This window comes from Arabidopsis thaliana, chromosome 5 (assembly GCF_000001735.4).
Source record: "Arabidopsis thaliana chromosome 5, partial sequence".
Lineage (NCBI taxonomy): Eukaryota > Viridiplantae > Streptophyta > Magnoliopsida > Brassicales > Brassicaceae > Arabidopsis > Arabidopsis thaliana.
Window position 1 is genome coordinate 729,152 of NC_003076.8, and position 19,923 is coordinate 749,074.

The following is a 19,923-nucleotide window of genomic DNA, read 5'->3' on the forward strand; positions in this document are numbered from 1 at the left end:
TTTAGGTTATATGTGGCTAAAAAGGAATATATTTGCATCCATTTGTATTTTTGGGTTGATATGTTTGATGGGTTTAGTGAGAATATTGGTAGTGGGAGACAAGAGTTGATTTGGATAGTTGAGTGTTGCTATTGTTTGTCTCAAAAGATTTCCACTTTATGTTTTTAGTCATTTCCAAATCATTAACATCAAAAGCTAGGTCAAATTCATACTTCATATGTCCCAAAATATTTATCAAGGATTCTGCTTTTAGACCATCAACTTCTAGTGATCTCTTATTATTATTGGCCAGTATATAGCAATTCTGGAGTTGGGTCCATTCTATAATCCATAGACAAATTTCTTTCAAAACTTTGGGTAGATTTTTGTAATATCGTCTTTAAGTTTATTATTCAGAACAATGTTACTTCTAGAGATTGTAATTTTACGTATGTAGATTGTAGATCCATCATATTTATTTATTATCGTAGAATTATCCTAAACACGTGTATGAAATATTTTGGTTTAAATCGAACGAGTCACAAAAATCAAAATTTGTGGACATGCAAATTTTGAAATGTACTCATATTTCTTTTGGATATAAGTCTTCGTCCAAAACAAAGTCTTGTTTGTGTATGATGTTGAACTTCACAAATGACTGATAACGTAACGTAATTTCACACGAGTGACCTCAATATAAAAAAGGGATTGTGTTCCATATTCAACAAAACGACACTAATGACCCATGATTAAACTAAGAAATGTAGATTTAAATGTTCTATAAGATTCGTTTCAAAGCAGTCAAAGACTCAAAGTCGCATAAAAGCACAAATTAAAGAAGATTAGTCTATAGGGAATCTTAAAGAATAAGTTGTTGGGTTTACCCATATATGCACTTATTAATCTATATAGTAGGGAACCACAAAGAAATTTAAAAACCAAAGTAGATTAAGAAGTTAATCTCCAAAATAAGTAGAGAAAAATTAAAAATACATTAATCAACCTATAAAGTGATATCATAAAGAGCCTAAAATCGATTCGTCCGTTGAGGACAAAGACAAATAAAAGAAATGTTTTCTTTAAAACCATTAATAAGTGATGCATAAAAATTAAATAAAAATAAAAAACGGAAAAAAAAACAAGTGCAGACAAAACGAAACCAGAACACGGTGAAGAGAAGAGGCGAGAGAGAGAGAGAGAGGGAAAAGGAAGACGATGATGATTTCTCGGAGACCCGTTTCAAGTCCGGGTCGGGTAGAGAAATATCCACCGCCTTTTATGGGGTTTTTGAGAAGTAAGAGCAACGGCGGAAGTACAAGCAGGAGTAGAAGTCGAAGCAGAGGAAGGTCACGCGCTAGTCCTCTTTTCGTTCGCCGGAATAAATCCGCGGCGGCGGTGGCTCAAGAACCGTCGTCTCCGAAGGTTACTTGCATGGGTCAAGTCCGGGTCAACCGATCGAAGCCCAAAATTAAACCCGAATCTCGAGATAACCCGACCCGACGACGATGTGAGTGGCTCCGAAACGCGTCGTTTTATAACAAATTCGCCGGGAAAATCAAAACGATGACGTTTTGGCCTAAATGGAGACTCTGTTCGTTTTCGTGTGCTTGTCGGAATTTGAAGGAGAAAGATTCTCCGAGAAGTCAATTAGATCATCCGACAACGGAATCAGTCAGAGAAATCAAAGAAGAAATCGAAGGAGAAGAAAATTTCGAAATCCCTAAATTATTTGTGTCTCCGGCTACTACTCCGCCTATAAACGCTCTGTTGTTGACGAGAAGCAGATCTGCACCGTATAGATCGTCGTCGTTGGCTTTCAGATTCTGGGAAGAAAATAACCAACGAGAAGTTGAATCACAGCAAAATGTGAGATCGGAGAAAACTGATTCGGAAGTTCCCATCGAGAAAATCAATGGTTTTCACGAGCCGGAGTATGTTGACAGAGATGAAGAAGAATTCACGAAGTTAAGATTTGTACGGCAGCCGGTGTTGACAAGGAGCAAATCGGAGCCGGCGAGGATCGGCGAGAAGATGATGGTGTTGCTTCCCGATGAAGAAGAAGGTTAGGTAGGGTTTAGGTCTCTCACGTGATTAGTCAATAATTGCACTAATCTTAATTAATTAATCGCTGGTATGACTAATTTAATTTGCATTGTTTAGGATAATTTGACTGTGTTTTAGATATAGTAGAGGAAACAAATTTGTATAAAGATTTGTAACCATACATATAACGTAAGGTGTAGATATGTTTGGCATTCAAAAAAAAAATGTTTAACAATACACTATGTAATCATTTTCAATTTGTAAATTTACATTATCTGTTTGATTTTAGTATGCTATTTAAATTTTGGCAATCAAACAAAACATAACTTTTTCTAGCTTCTAGAGCAATTCAAAACAAAATTTACATATTCGAGAATTGAACCGTAGTATTATTCTTTTATGTTTTACGTTATTGTAAAGTACTAAAATGTATAAATGTTTGAGCAAACCATGTTTGACTTGTTGTTATAAGAAAAAAGAAAAAAAGAGCTAATTCTGGCCCAACGTATAGATGGGCTTATATATTGTAGGCCATTTGTTCGATACTAAAGACCAATTGAAGACCCAAAATGTAAATATGTTTGTAAATTCATTTTATTACTAATCCGATATTAGATCATTGATGCATAAGTTAATGCATGGTAATGACATATGAAAAATAAGACAAAAAAAAGATGGGTGGGTGTGAAAATGAAAGGAGGCGTGCCTTAAGGAAAAACACAGCCATGAAATAGCTGTAGAGATGGATATGGACCCATTACAATTTATGATTTATGAATAAGAGAACCACGAAGATGTTAGACAAAATTATTTATGGAGTTCTCTCACTAGCACTTATAATATATAGTAGTACTATATACTATATAATACCAAATATTTAAATTTGACTTCCCCAAGACTGAGACATCTCTGATCACCTATATTCTTGAAAATTCAACTTTTTTTTTATTTGTGATTTTATTAGTATCTCATTTTATGAAACCACAATGATTTGAAAACGGATGTCGTTGGATTTTTAAGATTATACTGTTCAAGGTTTGATGGTTTTCTTAAAAAGGTTTCGAATAAATATGAATCAAAATATAGTTCTTTTCGCATCTCAGTACGGTGACAAGGAATACAAAATGAAGAAAGAAAAAAATGACATTTTGAAATTTCACTTATAAGTCAAAAGGTTTTCTTTTGTTTTAAGAGTATGAGATTCTCAAAAGGTTCATGCATGCATAATTGCATATTCATTGGAATGTACGGATGTACTTCGGTTATATATAAACTATATAATATTTCAATAAGGATTTAAAGCTTTCAAACAAGCTAGTTGATGATTTTTGGAGTCAAACTTTCTTAAACATGACTACATGAGTATAGTTATTGGTCCAATTTGTACGCGTCCATTTTCTATAGGATCGGATAGTCTCTGGCTTCAATTAGTGATACGTTGGAGTTTGAAGTAAAAAAACGAAGATGAATGTTTTGCTCTGTTTAATATTACAGTAGCATTAATATTATCATCCTACACATATATGTTTAATGATGGATGAGGAATATAAAATATGTGTTGATAGTGTATATTGGGGGTGCACGATCCATCCATCGACCGACTTGAAATAAATGGAAAGGTAGAGAGAGTACAGAGATGTACAGTTGTAAGAAATAAGTGGGGGATAGAGGAAACATTATAACATTATCATCTCCTCATTTAATTTTATCATTAAACTCTATATAATGTTTCAACTTCATACCAGCGATTTCTCCAATTAATAATGATGTTTATTTAGGAGAATTTTATAAAAATTCTATATTTGTATATCACCGCCAAATTACAATAACTGTGAATGGAATGTACTTACCTGTTTTTCTAACGACATTTTCTAAAACGAAATGGAATCTATCATAAATTTTATTTTCTAGCTATGTCAGTTTTTGTACTGTAAACTGTAAAGTAATAATACGACCCAAATAAGATTGTCATTGGACTAAAGTCATCACAAAACATAGTTCTAGCAGCGACTTGGATCTTATTGATCCACTATCGACTTAGGTTTACTTTGGAACGAACTTCGTAACTAAATGTTTGGTTTGGTATGGATTTGTTATTGTATGTGTTCAATATTAACAAAGCAACATTTATTTTTCAATAGAGTAAGTAATGCTATATATAAGTCGTCCTTCGACGAAAATAAATGACTACTACTAATGGTCAATAAATACGTTTGGATGCAAGAAAGATGATACTAGATAGGAACACGAATTCAGCTTGGAAGCCATGAGATTGAAAGCTAATATTGTCCCTCACACATGAACTTGTCTTTTCTTATTTTTATTTTTAGATGAATGGTCGTGAAAAGAAAAGAAAATTAATACTATGTTCCAGTCTTTTTAACCCGCCATAACATGTTGCCCATCTATACGAATACAAGAGCACAGTGTTCAAGACTTCAAATACAAGTGGCATACAAATTCAATAATACGAAAGACACAAACATTATTCAAATGGCCATGTAATAAATCAAAATTTTGCATATATTGAAAAAACGGATACAATGTAGGTACCTCTTTGCATGGACCTCTAATAAATTGTTTTTTCTTTTCTTTTCAGTTGATCACCTAGAAAAAAAAGATTCTATGTTATAGTGGAACAGAACTAGCTACTCACAATAGACAGAGTGATTGGGGAAAAATATATAGAATACAAAGTTAGACATATTTACTTCTCTATTTTAATTATTTTGAAGAAACAAAAAACATGACACGTTTTTCAGTCCACGTTATATATAAATATGGCCATCATGTACCTGAAATATCACCATTCAAATTGATTGAGTTTGTTATACAAAAAAAAAAGAGAAGAAGAAGCCAGAAGTCTGAGAGTTTTATAAGTAACGAAAATGAAATCGACCGTCATGATGATTTTCCTCATTATCTACCTCCTCATCGCCGTGCCTTGCTTCGCTAAAGGTATTTTTTTAGTTCTTTGTTTTTCTTAAAACGTTTAACTAGGATTTTTATTTGTATATTATATCGACGTTGTACTATAAAACATAATTCAGGATCGGAGCAAACGGATTCAGAGGTGTACGAGATCGATTACAGGGGACCAGAGACTCATAACTCTAGACCTCCACCGGAAACTATGCACGGCAAGCCACCGTACATCCACCATAATACCTCCGCCGCTGGGCTCGGTGCTCATGTAGGAGGAAAGAGTAAGTTGCCATCTCCACCTTTACTAATATTTATTTATGGCATTTACGTAAATATGAGTCTTTGGTTTTTTAAGGGGAAAAAGGTAAATAACAGTCATTAAATGATATATTTATTATTATCAAATATTCAAATTGTATATTTTATTCTTATTCTTCGAAATTATTATGATCCAATCAAATGAAGTAAATTTCCCTTTCTTGCATATAATGGTGACCAAAACATGCAGGATTAATTAATTAACTCTGAATTTGTTTCCAAATTCCATGTATTTTGATATGTTCTCTTCTCCATATATCAGACTAGAGAGAGAGCGAGACCTTTTCCAAGGAGAAGACTCAGAAGTTGAAGAGGAAGATTACGAGAGTTGTGATATATATATGAGTAATTAATGATGTTAATTGATACAAATTTATACTTTAATTATTTATCATATGAAGATGATCATCGATGTGTGATCAGTACAGTTAGTGTGAATAACACACTACTCTCCTGATGTCATGTCCGGTCTTTTATTTATTTCATTTTTCAATTCTCATGCACCGTTCTCTATATCATTTTTTTCGGTCTGAATCGTTTTGAACTTTTTTTTTTTTAATTATTAAATCAGGGTAATGTGTCACTAAATGAATATCAATATAGTAATTGTTTAAATGTTTGTTTAAAACGATAAATGTATAATAATTTTGCACTCTCCATATACAAAATGTTTGGGATGTTGTTATTACAATTACAAATACGTTTATTATATCATCTATTTTGTATCTATGTTTACAAATAAGTGTATTATATACTAACATAAGAATATTGGACTATATTATATTTGATATTAAGAAAATATTTAGACACTCCAACTCCAAGAATGCAAGATTGCAACTTTGCAAGGTGCCAAGGTCTGAAACAATCCAAACACTTATCATTGACAACTGACGAGGTTTATTTTGGTTGTTGTCTTTCTTTTATTATTCTATGAAAATTATAATTTAAAATTCGCAAGAAATTGTTTGTATTATTGTAACTTGTACATGATATTCAACAAATTAAAATTATGATATAGATGATCATATATGGAGTAATCTAAGACACTGGCTCCTTCGGACCCACCTTTTAATCACTTCCTCAATCATTTTCATTTTTCAATTATTCATTCATTTTAAAACTGGACCATGTGTATTATTTATCACAATTTTTAGCCAGTACAGTACCATTTCTTTCGCCTGAGAGAAAAGTTTATGAATTATGAAAACTTTGTAATAGAGAGTTTGATTTGATTTATTTTATGATCTGTCAATGTTGGAGTATAATTATTTATAAACATGACTTTTTAATGACACACGAACACGAGTACACGACAAATGTTCTATTTAAAATCTATATCTTTGTAGTTTTTAATGACACATTACTATTATTTATATCTTTGCAAACGCTTTTTATTTTAATTAAATTTTAACGGCATGCTTAGTCAGTTTTTTTTTTATGTAATATAAACTTTAATTAAAAGAAAAACCTTTTGCAAAAAAAACCTAAAAAGATGAAAAACACTTTTTTATGAAAATGCCAAGAATAATAACATTAAAGAGAAGAAACAAACTAGGGATACATCGGCCGACTTATGTTGAAAATACTATAGGCCTCATAAACAGAATGGGCCGTGGCTTTAAGCCCAGTTAATAACTAATGAAACTCGTTCAGCTGGGGTTGAACAAGTTCTTGATGTTGGATGTGGAGTTGCTAGCTTTGCAGCTTATCTTCTTCCTTTAGGTATAAAGACAATGTATTTTACCCCTAAAGATGGTCATGAGCTCTGCCATAGCCACCAATGTCTTTTGATATGGTTCACTGTTCGAGATGTAGTCTTGATTGGCATGAAAATGGTACGACTCTTGTGTTCTTCTTTCTGTTTCTAAATGCCTTGCTTGGTTTTGTATCAATTGGAACTAAAGACAGTCATCTGGGCTTGATTCTGCAGATGGTATCTTGATATTATTATTTTGTTTCTAAGATTTGGGAAATTCTTTTTTTGTTTTGTTTTGTTGTAGAGAGGTTGGTCCAGGAGCAGTAAAGACAAACATAATGCACGAGCTCCTTCATATATATACAAGCCATTGCATTTTGTGGTCTCAAGATTCTTGGACTCATGCAGTCTTCGGAGGATGCAGCTAAATCTGTCATTGATGATGTAGTAGCTCCACCTGTAAGATCTGCTCTTTAGGATTTCTTCATCTTATCTACATAATGTGGTTGATCTGCTCCATTGTATCTTCAGTACTTTCCCGTGAACAAAAATTTGCTAAAGAACGTTGGGACACATCATGTCACTTATTTAACGAATTGCAGCAAACTCACACTTGAAGATCAAAGAGCTTCTAGTGGTTGCTTGCTTATGACATAATCCTAGCATCCAAACTCTATCAACTTCTGGTTTCTTGTAGTACTTGTAAACAAACGCACACCTGCTTAAGTAGAATAAGGGCCAATGCTTCACCACTAAAAAAAAGTTTAGTTAAAGTTTTGATTTGATTTATTATAATATTTTGTATATTGATTGATGTTAGAAATTAGTAAGATTCCCATTTAGTGTATGCCAATTTTTTATGATTATGACCAACCTCCATTTTCTAACATATTTTATTTAGTTAGACTTTGCCATTCTTCTACTCAATCTCTTGCTCACTTTTTGTATTACTTTTTCTTTCTATTGCATGAGATAATTTGTCTGAATTTTGTTAGTAAAAACACTTACCAAAATCTAGACGTTAACTTGAACTTGAATTACAAGACGTTTTTATTACTAATGCCAGAGTTTATATCATTCAAGCCAACTGTATGTAAGCCACACAACGCTCTGCAAGCTATGTATTCTTATTATGCAAAAACAACTTTTTTGGTGGACGCAAAAGAACAACATTTTGTGTGATATGATACTACGAGTGGTCTACTTGATATGTTGGTATGATTACCAACCAAATTATACAGGTTATACAGTTTTTTTCTCTGCTCCCACTTGTAGTTAACTAATTATAGACATGGGACCAATTTCCAAACCCTTTCTTATACAGTAGAACTCTTATCAAATTCAACGTAAAGAAAGCGACATTCACCAAACTTTACCATCCAAAGTTGAACTAGTAAAAGTGTCGAACTATTATAGTATTTCTCTCTACTGAAATTGAACTATTTTATACACATTGTTACAAACTGTAGTCTTGACTCTTGAGGTTCCAAAACCAAGAATTATTAAAATCGAACAGAAAATATACATGTAAATCCAACATTTTTACAATTAGTATGTTTTTGGTTTTTGTTTATTTTCAATTTACGTACAAAATTGTGCTTCGTATTTTATATTAATTGTCATTTGAATAATTTATTTCAAACCGATCGGTCCTTGCCGACAATGAAGATGTCGTGTTCCGACGAGGAACAAGAAGTCGTTGAAATCGGAGCCAAAACTTCATTACAGTCCGATACACTGTCTTGTAACGTAAGCAATAACTCCGACGTACTAAAACTCATCGACGACGACGGTTTCGCAATCGGAACTTCCGGCACATCAGCTTCACCAACAAGAATCTGAACCACACTTCTCATAGTGGGCCTGGTGACCGGATCGGGTTGTGAACAAGCAAGGCCCACCATCATAACCCGACTCATCTCCTCCGGGTTAAACTCACTCAACCGCTCGTCCACGGCGGTCAATAACTTCCCTTCTCTATACAAACCCCAAACCCAATCTACCAAACTCGACCTCAAACCGGGTCTTAAACCGGGTTCCGGTTCGGGTCGGGTTATGGGTCTTCTACCAGTGCATACTTCTAAAACAACGGCTCCGTAGCTAAAAACGTCGGTTTTCTCCGTCGCTCGACCGGTTAACAAATACTCCGGCGCTAAATACCCCATTGTTCCAGCGGCGGCGGTTGCGTCCGGCGATTTATCGTGCTCCGTTTGCCTCGCGAGTCCAAAATCACCTAACTTCGGATTAAAATTCGCGTCGAGCATAATGTTACTTGTTTTAACATCACGGTGAATGATCTGATTCTCGCACTCTTGATGCAAATAAGCCAAAGCAGAAGCGACTCCAAGAAGTATTTTTCTCCGGTGAGGCCAGGGTAATGTAGTCGGAGACTCGTAGAGTGCTTTATCAAGTGATCCATTAGGCATTAGATCATAAATTAACAGAATTTCGCCTTTTTCTCTGCAATAGCCTTGAAGACGGAGAAGATTCCGGTGACGGAGGGTTCCGATTAGAGATAATTCCGATAAGAATTCTGTGTTTCCTTGAGAAATGTGGCTGCATCTTTTGATTGCGATAATTTCGCCGGAATCTTGTAAGATTCCTTTGTAGACGGTGCCGAATGCTCCGTTTCCGATGACTCTCGATGAGCTGAAACAGTCGGTGGCTAATTTCAGCTCCTTGTAAGTGAACTCTCTCGGCGATTTCATTATTTCCGATGCTAAAGATTCAGACTTTCGAGTGTATTTGATCTTTTTAGAGTAAACCCAGATTATCACTCCGGCGAATAATGCTAAGAAAAATGCTCCGGCGGTTACTACTCCGGCGACGGCGGCTGGTGATTTTTTACAGAGTTTGTTACGGCAAGAGGACGATGGATCGGCGGTTTTTCTCCGGACGGTGGATAGGGATGGTGTGATTGATGAAGACGGTGACGACGGAGGAGGAGAATTAGGCATCGGCGGTGGTGATTCCGATGATTCTTCGAAAGATGAACTAAAGCTCCACCAATCGACACTGTGAATCTCAGTGCTTCCTTGTGTTGATCCAGAGAATCCAACAAACATTGAATCGCTTACGTAACGATCAAGATCGAGAGGAACCGACAAAATCGGCGATTTAGGTTTCAAGTTTGAGTAAGAGACGTAAACTGTTAAAACCCGACCCGACCCGTCATAAGTGATCCATGAATTCACGGCGTTTCCGCTCTTGAGATCGATGTCGACGTTTCCCAAATCGGCTACCGCGGCTGAAACGACGGCGTTTAGATCCAATCCCACGTGGTTCCCGTTAACGTCTTTGAATTGCACATCCATTAACGTATCGAATTCAACCGCCACAAAACCCGACCCGGATCCGGTTTCTTCGGTTAGACCGAGAAATCCACCGGTGGATCCTAAGTAATCTTCATCAGGGGAGATTACGAAAGCTAATCCACCGCCAATTGAGGAAGGATTGAGATTCGTTACCGAGAAGGAGAAGTAAGTAGTGAAACTCGCCGGAGATTTAGTTTCCGGGTGCCGGAATTTTACCGGTTTCCCATAAAGAGCTTTTCCGGCGGTGGAAGTGGGAACAGAGAGTTCACGAGTGAGCTTAATAGTTCCGTTGTTGAGATGAGCATCGCCGAGAAGTTTGAGGCTTGAGAGAGTCAACGTTCCGAGATCGAATCTCGTCGCCGGGAAATCGCCTCTGACGTCGGAGGAGCAGAGGAAGGAGGCAAGAATGTGGATGAGAGTTGAGTAAACAGAGAAGAATCTCGGAGGAAGTTTCAACATTAGTTTAAGTTTTTCATTGGATTCCTTTGGAGATCTGAGGAAGAATTTGGAGGTTGTTGGGTTCTCTCACTGATACAATCATACAAAAGAGAGACGATGACAAATCTCTACTGAATCAGACAGAGGAAGACGAAAGACGACAGAAGAGAGTGGGAAATAAAAAGCAGAAGTGAAGAAGACAGGTGGATCTGCTGATTGACACGTGGAATTATGAACTGTTTTAAAAAAATGGAATTTTCCAGCGATGGAGAAGGTCCTCACGTGCAAGCGCGTGTTGGCTTCTGTTTGAGATCTCGTCAAAAAAGTCTTTGGAAGTCTTTAGTAATGTTATTGACTTTATGGAACTTATGATCAAAGTACTTCTCGAATTAAAGCACTTATTTATTTCAGCGTTATAGAAAAAAATTTTTTAAAAATTCATTAGTTGTCATAATAGTTACAGATTTTTTTATTATTTATTATTCTATGTAAGAAATAAACTTATATCGTTGTGAAAGTTTTATGTCATATGATTCTTTTTATTTGACTTTTATGTTGCATATTGTACCCGTTTTCTTCAAAGATACTTCCTTTTATAATTTTTCGAAAGGAAAGTTCGTATGGATCATCATATCAGCATAAACAAATAATACTTCAATGTCTTAATCATTATCTCTAACTAATCCACAAGTTCACAACGCAGCCACTCGTTGTCATTACCAGCTCGTGTCGATATTTGTATTCCTTGTTGCTTTTGTTTTATGTGTATTTCTTTATCTCCAAATGTACTAAGAGACTGTTAATAAATTTACTTGGTTGGTAGCAAAAAAAAAACAAGGGAAAATAATCGCCAATCTACGAGACATCGTGTCACAGTTTGAAGTATTTATGTCTATCTGACGTATATTTATTGTGGTCAATATTAGATTTAAGACATCTCTTTTTCTTTTCATTTCCTTACTCTTTTGAATTTATAGTCTAAATTTTGGTTGGTGATAAGATTTCCTCAAGTCCTACCAAAAAAAAAAAGATTTCCTCAAATGGAAACGTACTAGTACAAAACTTAAAAAGCCTCAAACGTATCTTATGGACTTGGGCCTGATATAAACAAACTTGTTATTAACTTGGGCTTCAGCCCAAATTGGCACACAAGCTAACGTTGTACAAGAGTGTTATCTCGCGGAGGTGGGGATAATCCTGATGAAAATTAAAGAGCCTCCATATTAGTATGTTTATGTGGGCTTTTAATTGCGAAGAAACAAAACAGATCAATTACTATCTGGGTTTCTATTGGGCCTAAGGATTTGGGCCTATCCTCTTTATCTACTAGCCCATATTGTTTTTCATACAAAGCAAAGTGAATATTAGTCTTTCAAAGCGGGGATGTTTAATTAAAATCATGTCGGTCCCTGACCTTGTGTTCTAGTTGTAACTTGTACTTGTAACATACTAACATTGAACCCACAACGTATCTGTCTTTCAAAGTTCCAACTAAAATAAACTAGAAAACTAATGCTGAAAAAAGAAGAAGAAGAAAATGTCGATATTTCATGCTCAAAATAATGCATCACTATAGCTTTCAAAGAACAGAATAGAGGAATGGGACCTCATATCCGAAAAACATACCTTTATATAAAATTCTGATGTAATGTCTTTGGTTTATCAAAATCATGTTTTTCTCTTTAAACGTTGAAATGATAGATAATGCTTTACAATGACGTCGAACTAATTTTTTTGAATATTGACCGGTTGAGTTTAATAAGACCGGCGTCCATATTCAAATAGAATTGTGACACAGTAATAATTAATAAAATACAAGTTGAGATATAAAATGAAGTTTGTAACAATATTAATTAGTTGCTGCTCATTTCATAATTGTATGCATATCTATTCAAATTTAACTATACATCTAAGCACTTTTATGGTTGAAGCCAAAATAATTAATTAAGTTTGTATATTTGTGTATATGCATATAATTAATGTGTGACTATGATAATAATTATAATAATACGTTTCTTAATCGTAGACACAAACTTTGGATACCAAGAGGGGAATATGATAGCATCCAATGGACCAAAAGAAGGCAAACACAAAAGGCCAAAAGAGAGGTTGAGTTGCATTATTTATGGAATTTTTAATGTAATCTAATCTAATCTATAATATATGATAATTATTGTACTACTAGTTCATTTTATTTAATATCTAGACAATCGTCTTTCATAAGAAAAAAAAACAAAAATTAAAAACTACGGTCGGTCTTCATATATCTGTATGTCTGCGTTAATATTTATACTTTTTTCAAGACATCTTTTTTCTTCTTTTTTTTTGCTATTTAGAAAGTTCAGACCCATTATCTTAATATTGTGATGCGTCAACTGTATTTGGTAACTAGCAAGTGGAACTAGAAGCGTTTAAGAAACCCATCGCTATTAGACTTGAATCCAAAATCATATTCATAGTAGACTCACAGTCACTATTATCAAAAGGATGATAATAGAAGACTGATATGCTCATGAGCTTCTATATGACTGAAGATGATTGATGAATAAAAAAAACTATGATTCAAAGGGATGATAATAGAAGACCAATGTGCATGAGAATCATAGCTCCAAAAAGAGGGTCCTACAGACAGAGAGACAGGCGTCACGGACTGTCCTATCGTCTTCATCGGGAAATGCCAAAAGATCCTCTCTCTCTCTCTCACATTACACAAATAACATGCAACATGCTATGTTTGGTCCAACTTGTAATTATGCCTTAATCATTTCTTTTGATCTATTTCCTTAAAGGCAATTCCCTTTTCTTGTAACTTCCTCGATTGCACAAACCAAAAGAAGAAAAGCAAAAGATGATCACACTTGAATGAGTAAGAAAATAATTTGTAGTCCATTCAAGAAATCCAATAATTTTATTTTGTCCAAAGCACATGATCAATCGCATATTTCAGATCTGTTTGTACTCTTTTTTTGGGTGCTCGAATTAGAAGAAAAAAACAAATCAATCGTCAATGAACCCATGCTTGTTCTACTTCTAACAAAACTTTCGTTATGATTTTGGCTAACTATGTACATGTTTTTATTTTATTTTTTGAACAAAGATGTACATGTTTTACTAGGTGAAGTTTATTACTAGACTATCATTTCATCGCTTCTGAATTTATTTATTAGTGAAAATAGAGGTTAGATTTAGTGCCAATATATTGTTCGATATCACATTTTGACTTCTCTCGGGTGTACACTAAATTACGTTTAATTCTTCGTATTACTTTTCTTGGCTTTAATTTTGTTTACGAGTAATTTGTACTTCCAAGTTTTGTAAAATCTTTATATAAAAAGTAGTGGAAAAATAAATACAAATTACAAAAAGGCTTTTTTGAGTTCCTAAAACTTTTTGGGAGTCAAAGATGGTGCTCTCTTTAAACAACGGGAACTTTTTGCATCGACCTATATGCTTTGTTCTTGGGACACAGAACATTTTCCTTTGCCAAATACAATTTCTTGGGTGGATAAAATTTTCCTTTTATATTAAAATAGGAGTTGAAACTATGTCCAATTAAATTAATATGTAGATCCGAAACATAGCTAGTACATATCAACGTAGATTTTTTATAAAATAAGTAATAAATAAAGAGCTACTGTTTCTTAGTCTCAAAATACCTTATAAAAAGATATTGTTTTGTTTTATAAAGAATAAAATGAAATTTGTTAAGAAGATATATATATATATATATATCTCAATTAGTCTATATATAGGGAGTATATATATATATAGTTATTGATTACTGCTTCTAAAATATGCAACAATTATATTGGTACGTATATAAATTGTTTTTTTTTAAAAAATAAATAAATTCAATTTGTAGAAAAAAAAAACTTATTACAAATAACATAAAACAATAAAATGCCGAAACTAAGAAACCCTTTAAAGTTATGACCGTAATAGTTAAATGTTGTATCTACAATCCTTTGAAACTATATCTATGTGAATGAAGATTTTAGTTGAATAAAGAATAAATCCAAAAATATCATCAAATTATGCATCAACATTAAGGGTGTCAAAATGGATCAAAATTCATGGATCAAGTCAACTCAACTCAATCCGTAAACTCTAATGAGTTCAAAATTTTGACTCAAATGAGTTGATGAGTCAAATGAGTTGATGAGTCAATTGGTTTGATGAGTAAAATGAGTTGATGAGTCAATTGGTTTGATGAGTAAAATGAGTTGATGAGTCAATTGGTTTGATGAGTAAAATGAGTTGGGTTGTAATGGTTAATGGTTTCAATGGTTTACCCAATTAACCCATCAAGTTTTGTAAAATTGAATTAAACCAACTAAAATCTCTAAACCAATGCCAATTTAAGTTTAACCAACACAACTAAACCGATTTAATAAAATTAATATTTTTCTAAATTTCTTAAATATACAAGCGATGAAATTGAGAAAAAAGTAAACTCGTAATTTTCCACCAAAAAACATAAACCCGTGATTTTCCTGCCAAAAATTTAAACCCGTGATTTTTCCCCCAAAAACGTAACCCGAGATTTTTCTGCCAAAAATATAAACCCGTGATTTTTCTGTCAAAAACTTAAACCCGTGATTTTCCCGCCAAAAACGTAAACCCGAGATTTTTCCGCCAAAAACGTAAATCCATAATTTTTCCGCCAAAAACGTAAACTCATAATTTTCCCGCCAAAAAACATAAACCCGTAATTTTCCCGCCAAAAACGTAAACCCATGATTTTTCCGCCAAAAACGTAAACCCGTGATTTTCCCGCCAAAAACGTAAATCCGTGATTTTCCCGCCAAAAACGTAAACCTAAGATTTTCCCGCCAAAAACGTAAACTCGTAATTTTCCCGCCAAAAACGTAAATCTTTTAAACACCGTGATTTTCCCGCCAAAAATGTAAATCCGTGATTTTCCCGCCAAAAACGTAAACCCGAGATTTTCCCGCCAAAAATGTAAACCCGTAATTTTCCGCCAAAAACGTAAACCCGTGATTTTCCCGCCAAAAACGTAAATCCGTAAAAAGTGGAATCCGTAAATATCCTAAGTTTGATGATAATGAATTAATAATGATAATTATTTATTATTGTTTTATAATAGTAATTAATTAAATTATTATTTAAATGGGTTAATCCATTTAACAACTCAACCCATCAAATTAAATGAGTTATGGGTTGACCTAACCCATTTAACAAAATGAGTTGGGTCAACCCATAACTCATTTAACCCTAAACTCATTTGATTATGAGTTGAGTTGAGTTGGGTTACCCATTTTAACACCCCTAATTAACATACACTAATTGATGATATATATTTTTCAAATAACAATATCATCTAAAATATAATTTAGATTACATCCCTTAAATATTTATACCTTCTCCCAACTTATAAACACACCATAGATGTACACATGCACGTGTGTCTATCTAAACTGCAAGAAAGGAAGAGACTGGCCTTTTCGAAGAAAATAATTATTTACAAAAAATCACTTTCCCTTTTAGAAAATAATTTACTAGTCGACTACAAAAAAAAGGGTAGATCTCTATATGTACATCTCCCAGATCTCTCAACATTATTTATACAATTTTTTCTTTTATTCCTGCAAGAGTTTTTTTTTGTTTATAACAACAAATCCTCTTTCAATATAATCTTTATATATACGTATACTTTCGTGCCTTGAAATTTTCTTCCTCATCTTCTTTGGTCTTTTCTTGTCATTTGGCATAACCAAAGAGTCAAGCACATTCAAACATTCTCAAGCCCTAAAACCCAAAAAAAACTTATATGCTCTTGTTCTTGTTCTTCTTCTCCCCTCAGCATATTAAACCCTAATTAACTATCTCTTTTGTTTGTATACTGTTATAAACCTCCTGATCATCTTCTTGTTTTCTTGCAAGATTTTATAAAAAAAAAACAAAACCCAGCTGTTCTTGTTCTTGTTCTTTAGCTCCGATCCGTTTTAAATTAAAACACAGATATGCAGATGATTCCAGGAGATCCATTTTCTATTTCATCCTCCATGGGAGGGTTTGTTCATCAAGAAACACACCTTCATCATCTTCAGCAGCAGATCCCTGACCTTAACCCTAATTCTAACCCTAACCCAAATGCGAAACCAAACTCTTCATCAGCCAAGAAGAAGAGAAATCAACCTGGCACTCCAGGTATAACTCATTCCACACCATAATATACTCACATGTATACCCAAATCTATGTGCATGTGTGTGAGTCATAGATACTTGTATGTCTATATTTCTACATATACATAAGACGTAGAAAGCAGCTCCATATATTTGCAGATCTGTTTTCTGATGAAAATAACATCTCCATATATATTATTTGCTGAAATAATCACAAACTCAGTATTCACATATGCATATACATCCCTCTCTATATTTCTTATATGTATATTTCCTCCTTTTACTGTATCCGGATGGTCATGTTACATATTTGTTTATTTATAATCTCTACAACATATTTGGAGCCATTAGATCAAAATATGCGTTGATATATCATATTTAAACATAAATATGGACAGATCCAGATGCTGATGTCATCGCTCTATCGCCAACAACACTCATGGCAACAAACAGATTCGTGTGCGAGATCTGCAACAAAGGGTTTCAAAGGGACCAGAATTTACAACTACATCGCCGTGGCCACAACCTTCCATGGAAGCTAAAGCAACGGTCCAAACAAGAAGTGATAAAGAAGAAAGTATACATATGTCCTATCAAGACTTGTGTACACCATGATGCCTCCAGGGCCCTTGGAGACCTCACTGGGATCAAGAAACACTACAGCCGCAAACACGGTGAAAAGAAGTGGAAGTGTGAAAAGTGTTCTAAGAAATACGCTGTTCAGTCTGATTGGAAGGCACATGCGAAAACTTGTGGTACTCGTGAGTATAAATGTGACTGTGGCACGTTGTTCTCCAGGTAATATTTACTAACGAGATTAACAGTTGGTATTGGTTAATGTATAAGTTGAGTTTTTTTCTACATGAAGTATTAGAACTCGGTATTCTATTCATATATAGCAATATCGGATGAAAGCAATGCAAAACAATTCATGTGACAGTGTTAGAACCTAAAAGAATTGTGTAAAAAACTCAAACAGATATAGGTGTATATATCAAGTGTCGGCATGCATGAATGTGTGTGCAATGTCTTGTGATTTGTTATATCTGTTGCGAAAGTTGGAATAGAGCAGAGCATTAATTGAAGACATTCTGACTTATGGGAGCAATTTCTATTTATTTTTGTTTAAGATTTTGAAATAATAGCTGCATACTTTATGAGTATATGATATTCGATGAGATTTTGATGGCATGAGCATCTATTCATTTTGTGTGGTTGTATGTGTACATGTCTATTTGGCTTCATTCTTTTCTTCTATTCACACCATATGGCAAGAAACTAGATATCATGCATATATTTTGTCAACAAACACATACACACACATGCATATATATTATATATATATATATATATATAAGTTCTATGTTTTTGTATATAGTAACAATTAAGGTTTTTGTGCTTTTTTTTTTTCTTTTTTTTTCTAGTTTTATGTTTATTTCTGTCTTCATGTCGCGAGTTTGCATAGGAGAAATAAATGCTTACTCCGGCCAAGAATGTTTTTGTTTTGCAAATGATTTCAAATTCAATGCTCTATTGAATAATAATCAATGCAGTTGTCTCACTCTTAAAATAATTATGTCTTTATTTTTATTATTTATTATCTAATAAATAATCGATCTCTGTTTTATAGGAAAGATAGTTTCATCACACATAGAGCGTTCTGCGACGCATTAACTGAGGAAGGAGCGAGGATGAGTTCACTTAGTAACAACAATCCGGTGATCTCTACGACGAATCTGAATTTTGGAAATGAGTCAAATGTTATGAATAATCCAAATCTTCCTCATGGATTTGTACACCGAGGAGTTCATCATCCCGACATTAATGCTGCTATCTCTCAATTCGGTCTAGGGTTTGGACATGACCTAAGTGCAATGCATGCGCAAGGTACATCACATACCAATCCTCTTTCTAAATTAGTTATTCATATATATGAAATATTTTTTTTTTTTGATGAATATGTTATAATACTATTATCAATTCAATTGCGTTAATTTAGGTCTATCCGAGATGGTTCAAATGGCCTCCACCGGCAACCACCACCTCTTCCCGTCGTCATCATCATCCCTCCCTGATTTCTCCGGCCACCACCAATTCCAAATTCCAATGACTTCCACAAACCCTAGTCTCACCTTATCATCATCCTCAACATCACAACAAACCTCAGCTTCACTACAACACCAAACCCTAAAAGACTCATCTTTCTCACCACTCTTCTCCTCTTCCTCCGAAAACAAACAAAACAAGCCTCTCTCTCCAATGTCTGCCACAGCTCTCTTACAAAAAGCTGCACAAATGGGCTCTACTAGAAGCAATTCCTCCACCGCTCCGTCATTCTTCGCCGGCCCAACAATGACATCCTCCTCGGCCACCGCTTCTCCTCCTCCTAGATCGTCTTCTCCAATGATGATCCAACAACAACTAAACAACTTCAACACCAATGTCTTAAGAGAGAATCATAATCGTGCTCCTCCTCCTCTTAGTGGTGTCTCCACTAGTAGTGTGGATAATAATCCCTTTCAATCGAACCGATCGGGTCTAAACCCGGCTCAACAGATGGGTCTAACCCGGGATTTTCTTGGAGTGAGCAACGAGCATCACCCTCACCAAACGGGTCGTCGTCCGTTTTTGCCTCAAGAACTCGCAAGGTTTGCTCCATTGGGTTGATTATGTGTTTAATTAGGTACTGTGTGGGGGGGACAAGATTTTGGGTTTAATTAGGATTGGAAGTTCCTTTGAGGAGACAAGTCTAATTAAGAACCGTACCCCCTTGTGAAGCGGTCGGAATGTGGGGACAAAGGTTGACAAGACATCATCATATCAATTTACATTGAATGTTATGTACTTTTTTACTATGTTTATGATTATCGCAATTCACATAATATATACCACCATGACATGCATGGATATGTATTTCCGACATTGTCGTTTTGTAAATGTTGTTTATTTTTTCTCGTTCTTGTAATGACATTCAAAAAATTGGTAAATCTTCAGGCTTTTCCAAGTTTGTTAACGAAGACATTGCTTAAATCGAATATTGTGATATATATGTTCAATTCTCTA

At 34.4% G+C, this 19,923-nt stretch overlaps 5 protein-coding genes across 6 annotated transcripts; 4 read left to right on the forward strand and 1 right to left on the reverse strand.

Moving 5' to 3' along the window:
- Positions 1-975: 975 nt before the first annotated feature.
- AT5G03110 (protamine P1 family protein) lies at positions 976-2,311 on the forward strand. Its single transcript, NM_120389.3, has one exon. The coding sequence runs from the start codon at positions 1,195-1,197 to the stop codon at positions 2,044-2,046; it is 852 nt and encodes a 283-aa protein (NP_195931.1). The 5' UTR covers positions 976-1,194; the 3' UTR covers positions 2,047-2,311.
- Positions 2,312-4,735: 2,424 nt separating this feature from the next.
- Positions 4,736-6,230, forward strand: AT5G03120 (uncharacterized protein). Of its 2 annotated transcripts, NM_120390.3 has the most exons (3): positions 4,736-4,980; positions 5,073-5,228; positions 5,528-6,230. In NM_120390.3, the coding sequence occupies exons 1-3, from the start codon at positions 4,911-4,913 to the stop codon at positions 5,530-5,532; spliced, it is 231 nt and encodes a 76-aa protein (NP_195932.1). In that variant the 5' UTR covers positions 4,736-4,910; the 3' UTR covers positions 5,533-6,230. The 2 variants fall into 2 exon arrangements, with proteins under 2 accessions (NP_195932.1, NP_001330592.1); NM_001342687.1 differs by having other exon boundaries at positions 5,073-6,230.
- A 485-nt stretch (positions 6,231-6,715) lies between these two features.
- On the forward strand, positions 6,716-7,807 carry AT5G03130 (uncharacterized protein). The gene is made up of 2 exons (NM_120391.3): positions 6,716-7,100; positions 7,266-7,807. Exons 1-2 carry the CDS (start codon positions 6,999-7,001, stop codon positions 7,407-7,409), a joined length of 246 nt encoding a protein of 81 aa, NP_195933.1. The 5' UTR covers positions 6,716-6,998; the 3' UTR covers positions 7,410-7,807.
- Positions 7,808-8,316: 509 nt separating this feature from the next.
- AT5G03140 (Concanavalin A-like lectin protein kinase family protein) lies at positions 8,317-11,168 on the reverse strand. Its single transcript, NM_120392.4, has one exon. The coding sequence runs from the start codon at positions 10,732-10,734 to the stop codon at positions 8,599-8,601; it is 2,136 nt and encodes a 711-aa protein (NP_195934.1). The 5' UTR covers positions 10,735-11,168; the 3' UTR covers positions 8,317-8,598.
- Positions 11,169-16,269: 5,101 nt separating this feature from the next.
- Positions 16,270-19,877, forward strand: JKD (C2H2-like zinc finger protein). Its single transcript, NM_120393.6, has 4 exons — positions 16,270-16,884; positions 17,259-17,658; positions 18,491-18,747; positions 18,860-19,877. Exons 1-4 carry the CDS (start codon positions 16,698-16,700, stop codon positions 19,525-19,527), a joined length of 1,512 nt encoding a protein of 503 aa, NP_195935.2. The 5' UTR covers positions 16,270-16,697; the 3' UTR covers positions 19,528-19,877.
- The last annotated feature ends 46 nt before the right edge of the window (positions 19,878-19,923 follow it).

What these genes read in the sequence shown, in the direction of transcription:
- AT5G03130 (NM_120391.3), top strand. Translation starts at nt 6,999, where the DNA reads ATGTATTTTACCCCTAAAGATGGTCATGAGCTCTGCCATAGCCACCAA. An exon ending in TCTTGATTGGCATGAAAATG is followed by an intron (nt 7,101 to 7,265) that starts GTACGACTCTTG and finishes GTTTTGTTGTAG; the next exon opens with AGAGGTTGGTCCAGGAGCAG.
- AT5G03120 (NM_001342687.1), top strand. Translation starts at nt 4,911, where the DNA reads ATGAAATCGACCGTCATGATGATTTTCCTCATTATCTACCTCCTCATC. An exon ending in CGTGCCTTGCTTCGCTAAAG is followed by an intron (nt 4,981 to 5,072) that starts GTATTTTTTTAG and finishes AACATAATTCAG; the next exon opens with GATCGGAGCAAACGGATTCA.
- AT5G03110 (NM_120389.3), top strand. Translation starts at nt 1,195, where the DNA reads ATGATGATTTCTCGGAGACCCGTTTCAAGTCCGGGTCGGGTAGAGAAA.
- JKD (NM_120393.6), top strand. Translation starts at nt 16,698, where the DNA reads ATGCAGATGATTCCAGGAGATCCATTTTCTATTTCATCCTCCATGGGA. An exon ending in TGTGGCACGTTGTTCTCCAG is followed by an intron (nt 17,659 to 18,490) that starts GTAATATTTACT and finishes TCTGTTTTATAG; the next exon opens with GAAAGATAGTTTCATCACAC. An exon ending in AAGTGCAATGCATGCGCAAG is followed by an intron (nt 18,748 to 18,859) that starts GTACATCACATA and finishes GCGTTAATTTAG; the next exon opens with GTCTATCCGAGATGGTTCAA.
- AT5G03140 (NM_120392.4), bottom strand. Translation starts at nt 10,734, where the DNA reads ATGTTGAAACTTCCTCCGAGATTCTTCTCTGTTTACTCAACTCTCATC.